The following is a 12,416-nucleotide window of genomic DNA, read 5'->3' as shown; positions in this document are numbered from 1 at the left end:
TCTCACTCTCAGGTGATGATCTTGTTTCCTATTTCGTTGAAAAAACTGAAGCAGCCAGGAAAAAAACTTCCAGATTACCACTACTACATTTATTCACACACCAGGGACCACACCACATACTCCAACTTCTCAACTGCTAGCATAGATGAACTATGCATGTTCTTTCCTAAAGCCAATCCCTGAATGTACACACTTGTGTCCATCACTTCCCCCCTGCTTAAGGACATTGCTCTAACAATTCTCCCTTTTCTCTCTTGCAATGTCAACTTTTTGTTCTCTTACTGGATCATTTCCATCAGCATATAAACATTCTCATTCATCTCAAACAAACAAACAAACCCTTGATCCTACTTCTCACAACCAACTGACCAATTTGTTTTCTTTGTAGCAAACTCCTCTAAGGACTTCCATTAATTATATCTTAAAAAGGAAAAGAGGTAAAAAAATCTTATAGATAAATACATAAGAATTACCTCTAGAGCAAATTGGGCAATTAAACTGAGAAGCGTGACAGGTGAATCTTTGTCCACACGTAGCGCATTCTCTTTTGGTACTACACCTGTTATTAACTTCTCTAATGTATTAATTGCCCGCAAAGCTGAAAAAGAAGGAAAGAGTTAAAAAAAAAAAAAAGAAAAGGAGATATTCTTATCAAAGATAATAGCAATCTAGGGTTAATTATACCACAGTGACTTTGGAACTCATTTTAAGAGCAGTAACAGCTTTAAAATATTAGTTAATTTTCATAAATTCATCTAAATTGCTAAACTGTCAAGGAAGACTTGAATGTCAGAAAAATGCCCAATTGAGCAATTCACCCCTGTGAATTTATCCCATGGATACATTTGCAAAAGTGAACAAAAACATAAAAATATGTTCATCCTGCAATTTTTTTAAGAGTGCAATATAGGGGCAACCTAAACTCCATCAATGATGGATGGGCTAAATACATTTTGGTACACTCATAAAATGGATTATAAAACAGAACGAAAACTGAAAAACGAATGGTGGTATTACATTCAATTATATATCTTAAAGGTAGAATACAGTAAGTTAAGTATATGCACTACAGAACTTAAGTAACAATTAAAATAACACAACAAAGAGAGCTAATAAGCCAAAAATGAAATAAATACAATCATAAAAGGTACTCAATCCAGAAGAAAGTAGAAAAAAGAAAAGTGGCAAAAAAGAACAGGACGAACAGAAGACAAATAAGATGCTACATTTAAACCTAACCATATCAATAATCATGTTAAATAAAAATAGTCTACATGACTTGAGTAAAAGGCAGATAGTCATGCTGAATTAAAGAAAGCAACTTTCGGGGCACCTGGGTGGCTCAGTCGGTTAAGCGTCCGACTTCGGCTCAGGTCACGATCTCGCGGTATGTGAGTTCGAGCCCCGCGTCGGGCTCTGTGCTGACTGCTCAGAGCCTGGAGCCTGTTTCAGATTCTGTGTCTCCCTCTCTCTCTGACCCTCCCCCGTTCATGCTCTGTCTCTCTCTGTCTCAAAAATAAATAAACGTTAAAAAAAAAATTAAAAAAAAATGTTTAAAGAAAGCAACTTTCAACTATATGCTACCTACAAGAAACATACTTTAAACATAAAGACAAAATTAGTTAAAAGAAAAACCATGGGATAATATATATTATGGTAAAGGTAATCAAAAGAAAGCTGGAGTAGCTATAGTAATATCAGACAAAATGGATTTCAGAGCAAAGAATATTATCAGTGACAGAAAGTTACTCTGTGATGATAAGGAGTTAATTCATTTAACTCCTTAGATAGATATTCAATCCTAAATATCTATGCATCAAATAACAACATATCAAAACACAAAGAACAAAATCTTATAGAACTACAAGGAAAAATGAACAAATCCACAATTGTATTCAAGGATTTCAGTACCTTCTCTTAATTGATAGAACAAGTAGTAAATCAGCAAGGATATAGTACACTTTACACTATTGATCAACTTGACCTGAATGTTATAAACATCTATAGTTTATACACATTTTTCTCAAGTGCACATTGAACATTTATAAATAAAGACAATATTCTGGGTCATATAACAAGCCTCAACATAATTAAAAGTATTAAGTCACATAAAGTTATGATCTTTGACTACATGATTTCAAATTTATTACACAGCTAAACTAATTAAGACAGTGCAAAAGTGGTGTAAAGATAGATGAATAGATCAATGCAACAGAATTAAGAAACCAGAAAGAGACCCAAACACACATATTACAATTGATTTTCTTTTCTTTTCTTCTTTAAAGTTTTATTTATTTATTTTGAGAGAGAGAGAGAGAGAGAGAGAGAGAGAGAGCAAAAGCAGGGGAGGGGCAGAGTGACAGTGAGAAAGAGAGAATCCCAAGTAGGCTCCATGCTGCCAGCACAGAGCCCAACATGGGGCTGGGGCTCAAACTCAAGAACTATGAGATCATGACCTGAGCCAAAATCCAGAGTCGGATGCTTAACCGACTGAGCCACCCAGGCACCCCGACAACTGAATTTTTAATAAATGTGCAAAGGTAATTCAGTTGAAAAAAGATAGTTTTAAAATAAATAATGCTGGAAAAAATGATGCCGAATGATTAGATAGCCATGTGCAAAAAAATAAAAAATAAAAAATAACTTTGGTTCATACCTTAAATTAAATACAAAAATTAATATGAAATTGATCATAGAACTAACCATACACTTAAACCTATAAAATTTCTAGAAGAAAATATAGGAGAAAATTTTTGTGACCTTAGATTAGATGAAGATTTCCTAGGTATATTACCAAAAGCACAATCCATAAAACAAGAAAAAAGATAAATTAGACTGTCAAATTTCTCATGAAAGACATTGATATGAAAATAAAAATAAAAATTTGTAAAACACACCTGATAATTTATATCTAAAACATATAAAGAACTTTCAAATCTCAATAATAAGAAAACAAAGTTCCCTATATCTCAGTAACCAAAATATATTTCTTTCCTATGTTCGAGCTACTATGGTATAAGATGAATAAAACATATAGAGATGAATTAAAGAAAAAGAAAACAAAGTTCCCTATAGAAAACTGGTTAAAAGATTTATAAAAACACTCTGCCAAAGAAGATATATGGATGTCAAATATTAGACATTACAAAAATGCTAGTTAAAACCACAGTAAGATATCACTACCCAACTATTAGAATAGGTAGAAATTTTTTTAAAGGACAATTCAAAGTGCTGGTGAGAATGTAGACCAACTAGAACACTAATACATAGCTGGTTAGAATGTAAAATTGTAAATCTACTTAGGAAAACAGGTTGGCAGTTTCTAATAAAGTTAAACACATATTTATCATACAACCCAAAAATCCAATTCCTGGAAATTTACCCTACAGAAGTTAAATCTGTCATCACACAAAATCTGTAAACAGATGTTTATAGCATGTTTATTCACAGTCACCCAAAATGGAAACCATCCATACTTCAAATGGGAAATGAAGAAACAAACTGTGGTACATACATACGATAGATTACTATTCAGCAATAAAAAAGAACTACGGAAACACAACAGTATGAATGAGTTTCAAATGCATTATCCTAAGTGAAAAAAAGGCACAAGAAGCTTCATATTGTATGATCCCATTTATATCACATTCTAGAAAAGGCAAAAATATTAGTTGTTCCCAGGGCTAAAAGTGGCAGGAAGGTATGACAACAAAGGAGCCTGAGTAATTTTATTGTTCTGTATCATGATTGTAATGGTGGTTACCTAACTGTATATACTTGTCAAAACAAATAGAATTATTCACAGAATTATTAATATAAACCCCAAAGAATCATACACTAGTAAATTTTATTCTATATATCATCAATAAACATGGCTTTAAAAAATGGTCACAGATAACTGGGGAAAAAGTAAAAAGATTGAGCTGGTGTTATGTTTAAGAAGTAAAATTATTTTATTTTAATAGAATATGACAAAGTTTAATAGGAAATCTATTTTGGGGCACCTGGGTGGCTCTGTTCAGCGTCTGACTTCAGCTCTGGTTCATGGGTTCAAGCCCCGCATTGGACTCTGTGCTGACAGCTCAGAACCTGGAGCCTACTTCAGATTCTCTGTCTCCCTCTCTCTCTGACCCTTCCCTGCTCCTGGTCTCTCTCTCTCTCTCTCTCTCTCTCTCTCTCTTAAAAATAAATAAACACTAATAAAAAATTAAAATAAAAGTAAGCTGGAGACTTTGATTGTCTAAAACAACTCTTAACTGAATTGGGTTTACAGTATAAACTCCCTCCTATCCCAAAGCTTTGTAAACATAATTTTTAATTACATAGGAAAGCTAGAATATAGAATATACAACTCCGCTGTCTTAAAAACAATTTTTTTCCTTTAAAGTACAAAAGGATTATTATTATTTGTATTAACAGTCAAATATAATTCATAAATAACATTTATACCTCTGGTAGAGTTTTGCTCTAAAACAGCAATCTTGAATATATAAAACTGAGTGAAAATATTTGTAGGATCATGTCGTTCAGCTTCTCTCACTGATGCTCTAGCCTGAAAAAGAGAAATATTGGACCTCTTTTATAAAAGTAATAAGGAAGACCTTACCATATTTTACTAATATTATTAACATAATCACAATGGCTGAGGATACTCATCATGAAAAGATGTGATTCTAAGTAAAATTTTTAAAGAACTGTTCTCTTAAAACACTAAAGAAACAGTGAGTTCTGCTTATGTAAATAGTGTGCATTAAATACGTCAGACTGACCCTCCTACTGAAAACAATGAAAAATGTTAGATAACATTTTTTTCTATTCCAAAGCAACTTACAAGACACTAAAACCTAAGGAAAAGTGAGGTTCCAGAGAAACAAGCAGAGAATTAAAGCCACTTTTTTTCTGGGGGCATTTATAAATCTAAACAAATGTTAGCTTAGATTTAATGAAACTCACCAGGTCAGGGAAAAAGACATCAAGACCCAAGGGATCACACTCTTAGGCTAAGGGCAAACCACAAGTAAACTACTCCTACCCACATCCCCAGGGGAGTGCAAAGAAAGTTCCTTTGGTTCTGAGAGGAACACAGCAGAATGGGGTGGGGAGAACCAATCTCTGTGGGGTGACACAGGCTTTCTCATACATTTACAGCACCAAATTACATCATAGGGGAAGCCAAAAGACCTCAAGTGATGAATGGTTGATTCATGAATGGTTGATGTTGGTCCCAAGCATCTGAAGAAGCAAATGTAAATCCTTTCTGGGGGAAGGAAACTTCATCTTAAGCTTCAAAATGTTTCCAAAAATAATTTTTCAAGAATCATGAGTAGTAAACATAAAAAAAATCAAGCATACTAAAAAGCAAGGCACCATAAGTGAGACTCAGCAGAAACAACAAATAGCAGAAACAGATTCTCAAAATGCAGACACCAAAATTATCAAAAACTGTCTATAAAACACCTGTTTTTAAAGTTCAAGGAAATAAAAGATATATATGTATTTTTGATATATATATAGTTTGATATTCAATAGGACATTTTGATACAATACAGTGGTTGTTTCCACCTGATATCAATTCTGACTGACCACTGCCCATGCCATATTAGTTGTTACACATCTTGTATATCACAGAACTTTGTAGGAAACATAAAACACAAAATATGACCTTGATGATTTGAAAAGGAGGAACTACTTGAAATGAAAAATACAATAACCCAAGTGGAAACATAATGGATAGGCTTAATGGCAGATTAGAAACATGAGAAGGGAAAATTAATGAACTGAAAAATAACGTAAATTAGCAAAAGTGCAGTACAGACATTGAAAACATGGACAGTTAAATAAGGACTCTACTCTTAAGACAACCATTAAAAGAACTGAAACACTAAGTAATTTCCACACTGGTAGAGGGGGTTACCAGAAATTTAAAAAAAAGAAAGAGGATAGTCCTTTCAACCAATTGTGTTGGAACAGCTGGAAATCCACATGCAAACTAAAAAAAAAAAAAAAAAGAATCAGAACACAGATCATAAACCTTCCAAAAATTAAGTCAAAATGGGTCATGAACCTAAATATAAAACCCCAATGAACAGAACTCTTAGAAAGTAACATAGAAGAAAATTGAAGTGATCTTTGATCTGGTGATGACTCTTTATTTTTTACTTATTTATTTAAAGTTTTCCTTTAAATTCCAGTTAGTTAACAGACAGTATAATATTAGTTTCATGTGTGAACATTCAACACTTCCATACAACACCCAGTATTCAGCACAAGTGCACTACCTAATCCCCATCACCTATTTAACCCATTACCCACCACTCACCTCTCCTATGGTAACCATTAGTTTCTTCTCTATAGTTAAGAGTCTGTTTATTGGTTTGCCTTTCTCTTTTGTCCCCATATACTCATTTGTTTTATTTCTTAAATTCCACATATGAGTGAAATCATATGGTATTTGTTTTTCCCTGATTTATTTATTTATTTATTTGTTGGTTTATTTATTTATTTACTTATTTATTTTTGGGAGAGAACAAGCAGGGGAGCGGCTGAGAGAGGGGACAGAGGATCCTAAGTGGGCTCAGTGCTGACAGGTTGACAGGCTGACAGCAATGAGCCCAATGTGGGGCTTGAACTCATGAACTGAGAGATCTTGACCAGAGCCGATATCAGACACTCAACCAACTGAGCCACCCAGATGCCCCCTTTTCCCCAATTTATAATTTAGTAGTTTGTTGCTTTATTGTTGAATTCTTTGTATATTTTGGACACCAATTTTTTATCAGGTACATATTTTGCAAATATTTTCTCTCACAGTATGGCTTATGTTTTCATTCTCTTAACAGTCTTTCACAGATCAGAGGTTTCTAATTTTAATGATGTCCAACCCACACTTTATTCTTTCATGGATTGTGCTTGTGATGTTGCATTTTTATTTTTTATGTTTGTTTATTTATTTTGAGAGAGAGGGAGAGGGAACGTGAGTGCTCTCCCAAAATACAAACAAACAAACAAATTGGGAGAAAGACTTGAACAGACACCACACTAATGAATACATACAGATGGCAAATAAGCACAGAAAAAGATGCACAACATTATATTTCACCAAGGAAATGCAAATTAGAACAATATCACTGTACAACTATTAAAATGGCTAAAATCTAAAACACTGACAAAAGCTAATGCTGGTGAGTATGTGGAGAAATTATACTTCTCATTCATTTCTAGTAAGAAAAAATATAGTAGAGCCATTTTGGAAGATAGTCTGGTAGTTTCTTATAAAACTAGACATACTCTCACATATGATTCAGCAACTGTCCTTCTTAGCATTTACCCAAATGAGCTGAAAGCTAATGTCCACACAAAAATCTGCATGTTAATGGTTATAGAAACTTCACTCAAATTGTGCAAACTTGGAAGCATCCAAAATATCGTTCAATAGGTTATAAAAATATATAAAATTCAGAACACCCCAATTCTGTTATGATACTGTGTAAATCACTTTTATCTCTACTATAAAAGTTAAAAACAATAATATTAAAAACAACTATAGCTATAAAAATTTGTTAACAGGTGTGCAATATAAAAGTATGTAAAGTGTGACATGAATAGCATAAATGTGGGGAGAGCAGAAGCAGAAGTGTAGAGTTTCTCTATGCATTTGAAGATAAGTAGTTAACAGCTTAAAATAGACTGTTATATCTAGAAGATGTTTTATGTAAACCGCATGATAACCACAAAGAAAAAACTCATACTACATACATAAAAGATAAACAAAAAGGAATTATAGCATACTACTACAAGAATAATTTTTATTTTATTTTTTATTTTATTTTATTTTTTAATTTTTTTTAACGTTTATTTATTTTTGAGACAGAGAGAGACAGAGCATGAATGGGGGAGGGTCAGAGAGAGAGAGGGAGACACAGAATCTGAAACAGGATCCAGGCTCTGAGCTGTCAGCACAGAGCTCGACGCGGGGCCCGAACTCACGAACCGCAAGATCATGACCTGAGCCGAAGTCGGACGCTTAACCGACTGAGCCACCCAGGCGCCCCTACAAGAATAATTTTTAAAAACACAGCAAGAGAGGGGCATCTGGGTGGCTCAGTTAGTTAAGTGTCTGACATCAGCTCAGATCATGATCTCATAGTTCATGAGTTCGAGCCCCACTTTGGGCTCTGTGCTGACAGCTTAGAGTCTGGCACCTGCTTGGGATTCTGTGTCTCCCTCTCTCTCTGCCCCTCCTGTGCTTGCGGTCTGTCTCTCTCAAAAATAAATAAGCATTGGGGAGCCTGGGTGGCTCAGTTGGTTAAGGGTCTGACTTCAACTCAGGTCATATCTCATGGTTCGTGAGTTCGAGCCCCACGTCAGGCTCTGTGCTGACAGCTCGGAGCCTGGAGCCTGTTTCAGGTTCTGTGTCTCCCTCTCTCTCTCTGCCCCTGCCCCACTCATGCTCTGTCTGTCTCTCTCTCTATCTCTCTCTCTCAAAAATAAATAAGCATTAAAAAATTTATAAAAATAAATAAGCATTAAAAAAAGACAGCAATAGAAGGAAAGAAATACAGGAATTAAAAACTAAGAAAATTATTAACAAAATGGGAATAGTAGGTACTTACCTATCAATACTACTTTAAATATAAATGGAACAAATTCTCCAATCAAAAACACAGAGTGGCTGAATGGGTTTTTTTAAAATAATTTTTTTGGATGTTTATTTATTTTTGAGAGAGAGAGAGAGAGAGACAGAGCACGAGCGGGGGAGGGGCAGAGAGAGGGAGACACAAAATCTGAAGCAGGCTCCAGGCTCTGAGCTGTCAGCATTGAGACTGACACGGGGCTCAAACCCATGAAGTGATCATGACCTGAGCCGAAGTTGGATGCTTAACCAACTGAGCCACCCAGATGCCCCTGAATGGGTTTTTAATAATAACAATAATAATAATAATAATAATTATAAAAACTCCAACAGTATGCTACCTACTAGTGACTAACTTATCTTTAAGGAAACACATAAACTGAAAGGACTGAAAATGATATTATATGCAAATGGTGAGGAAAAGAGCAAAAGTGGCAGTGATTATATCAGATAAAATAGACTTTAGTCAAAATTGCTCACAATAGACAAAGAAGGCCGCTATATAGTGATAAAGGGGTCAATTAATCAAGGGGATATAAAAATTGTAAATATATACACACTCAACATTAGAGCAAGGAAATATTTTTTAAAATTTTTTAACGTTTATTTTTGAGAGAGAGAGAAATAGACAGAGCACAAGTGGGGAGGGGCAGAGAGAGAGAGGGAGACAGAATCCAAAGCAGGCTCCAGGCTCCGAGCTGTCAGCACAGAGCCCAATGTGGGGCTCAAAGCCACGAACCATGAGATCATGACCTGAGCTGAAGTCAGACACTTAACTGACTGAGCCACCCAGGTGCCCCTAGAGCAACTAAACATTTAAAACTTATATTAACCAAAAAGATATTCAACATCATTAATCATCATGGAAATGCAAATTAAAACCACAGTGAGATACCACTTCACACCTGTCAGGACGGTTAATTCAAATACACAAGAAATAACAAGTGCTGGCAAAGATATGGAGAAAAAGGAACCTTATGTACTGTTAGTTGCAATGAAAATTGGTAGCACCACTGTGGAAATCATTATGGAGTTTCCTCAAAAACTTAAAATTAAAATTACCATATGATCCAGTAATTCTACTACTGAGCATTTACCTAAAAAAGGGAAAACACTAATTTGAAAACATTACACCCCTATGCTTATTGCAGCATTATTTACAGTATATTGCAACATTATTTAAAATAGCCAAAATATGGAAACAACCCAAATGTTCATTGATGGATTAAAAAAAAAAACATAGTATATATACACTGTGGAATATTACTCAGCCATAAAAATTAATGGACTCTTGCAATTTGCAATAACATGGATGAAACTAGAGAGTCTAGAGAATATAATGTTAAGTGAAATCAGTCAGAGAAAGACAAATACCATATAATTTCACTCATGTGTTATTTAAGAAACAAAACAAAGGGGGAAAAAGGGGACAGACATTAAGAGACTCTAAATAAAGACAACAAACTGGTGGCTGCCAGAGAAAAGGTGGGTAGGGGATAAGTGAGACAAAGGTGATTAAGAGTACACTTATCTTTTTTTTTTAAGTTTATTTATTTTGAGAGAGAGGGAGAAAGAGCATGTGTGCATGAGTGAGTGGGGTAGGGGCAGAGAGCTATGGAGAGAGAGAATCCCAAGCAGACACGGGGCTCAATCTCACAAACCATGAGATCACAACCTGAGCTGAAACCAAGAGTGAGATGCTTAACTGACTGAACCACCCAGGCACCCCAAGAGTACACTTATCTTGATGAGCATTAAGACATGTATACAATTGTTGAATCATTAGATTGTACTCCCGAAATTAATATAACAATGTATATTAATTATACTTGAATTTAACAATTAATCAATCAAATGCTAACCAACTGAAGAGAGTAATAGAGAGCAATAATAAACAATAGGGGACTTCAACACCCCACTTTCAACAATGCATAGATCACCCAGGCAGAAAATTAAATAGTGGACTTGAATAACACTATAGACAAAATGGGCCTTACAAATATTTACAGAACATTCTATCCAATAGCATCAGAATATATACTTCTCCTAAAGAGCACCCAAGGATCATTCTCTAGGATAGACCATAAGTTGGGCTAGAAAGCAGGCCTTAACAAATTTAAGAAGACTGAAATTCTATCAAGTGTCTTTTCAAAACGCAATGGTAAAAAACTAGAAATAAATGACTGAAAAATGAAAAATTAATAAATACATGGAGATTAAACAACACATTCCCGAACAACCAATGGGTCAAAGAAGAAATCAAAAGGAAAATCACAAAGTATTTTGAGACAAAAGAAACTGGGAACACAGCATATCCAAGCTTATGGGATGCATCATGTTTGGCTTAGAACATGAAAACTGACACCACAGAAATACAAATGATCATAAATTATTACTATGAATAATTATATACCAACAAATTGAAAAAACTAAAAAAATGGATAAATACTTGAAACATGCAACCTATCTAGATTGAATCAGGTTGAAATAGAAAATCTGAACAGACCAATAACAGGTAAGATTTAATAAGTAATCAAAATCTTCAAAATCAAGTGAATATGAAACTTTCTCCAGGATATGTCACATGATAGCCCACAAAAAAAGTCTTAATAAATTTAAGAATATTGAAATCATACCAAGCATTTTTTTGACAACAATAAACTGAAATAAGAGACAAAATCTGGAGTGGCTTAGTTGGTTAAGCATCTGACTTCCACTCAGGTCATGATCTCAGGGTTCCTGAGTTCCAGCCCCGCCATCGGACTCTGTGCTACAGCTCAGAGCCTGGAGCGTGCTTCGGATTCTGTGTCTCCCTCTCTACCTCCCCCCTCTGGTGCTCTGCCTCTCTCTTGCAAAAATAAATAAATATTTAAAAAATTGTTTTTTTAAAAAAAAGATAAAATCTGGAGGAAAAAGACACATGGAGGATAAACGACATGATACTAAACACATAGGTCAACAAATAAATCAAATAGGAAATCAAAACATACATGGAGACAAATAAAGAAAACAGAAGGGTGCAAACTCTTTGGAATGCAGCAAAATAAATTCTAGGAAAGAACCTTATAGTGATACAGGCCTCTGTAAAGAAACAAGAAAAATCTGAAACAAACTAACCTTATACCTAAAAGATAAAAAAAAAGAACAAGCTTAAAACTAGTAGAAAGAAGGAAATAATAAAGATTAAAGCAGAAATAAATGAAATAGTCTTAAAAAATAGAAAAGATCAAGGAAACCAAGAGCCGGTTCTTTGAAGACATAAACAAAATTGATAAACCTTTAGCCAGACTTCTCAAGGAAAAAAGAGAGATGACTGAAATAAAATCAGAAATGAGGGAAGAGAAATAAAAACTGACACCATAGAAATACAAAGGATTCTAAAAGCATATTATGAAAAATTATAGGACAACAAATTGGCCAAACTAGAATAAATGGATAAATTCCTAGAATTATATAAACTATCACAACAGAAACAGTAAGAAATAGAAAACTTGAACAGACTGATAATCAGCAAAGAAATTGAGTCAGTAACCAAAAATCTCCCAAAAAAATAAATGTCCAAGGCCAGATGGCTTCTTCTCAAACCATTCCAAAAAAACAGAAATGGAAGAAAAACTTCCAAATTCATTCTATGAAGCCAGCATTACTCTGACTCCAAAGCAAGGAAAAGAAAAAAAAAAAACCTCCACTGAAAAATAGAACTACAGGCCAATATCCCTGATGAACATGGATGTAAAAATTCTCAATAAAATACTAACAAATTGAATCCAAAAACACATTAAAA

General features: G+C 34.3%; 1 protein-coding gene across 1 annotated transcript in view; it reads right to left on the bottom strand.

The window, feature by feature from the left end:
* Window positions 1–12,416, bottom strand: part of TEX11 (testis expressed 11) — a 252,528-nt gene that overhangs the window by 89,179 nt on the left and 150,933 nt on the right. Inside the window, exons 17-18 of the mRNA XM_081792399.1 lie at window positions 4,450–4,552; window positions 474–598 (exon numbers count right to left, since the gene is read on the bottom strand). Of these exons, the coding sequence (XP_081648525.1) occupies window positions 474–598; window positions 4,450–4,552 (228 nt within the window). The remainder of the gene's footprint in view (window positions 1–473; window positions 599–4,449; window positions 4,553–12,416) is intronic.

This window comes from Panthera onca, chromosome X, assembly GCF_046562875.1.
Source record: "Panthera onca isolate mPanOnc1 chromosome X, mPanOnc1 haplotype 2, whole genome shotgun sequence".
Lineage (NCBI taxonomy): Eukaryota > Metazoa > Chordata > Mammalia > Carnivora > Felidae > Panthera > Panthera onca.
Note: the sequence above shows the minus strand (reverse complement) of the source record. Positions and strands in the feature narration are given on the sequence as shown.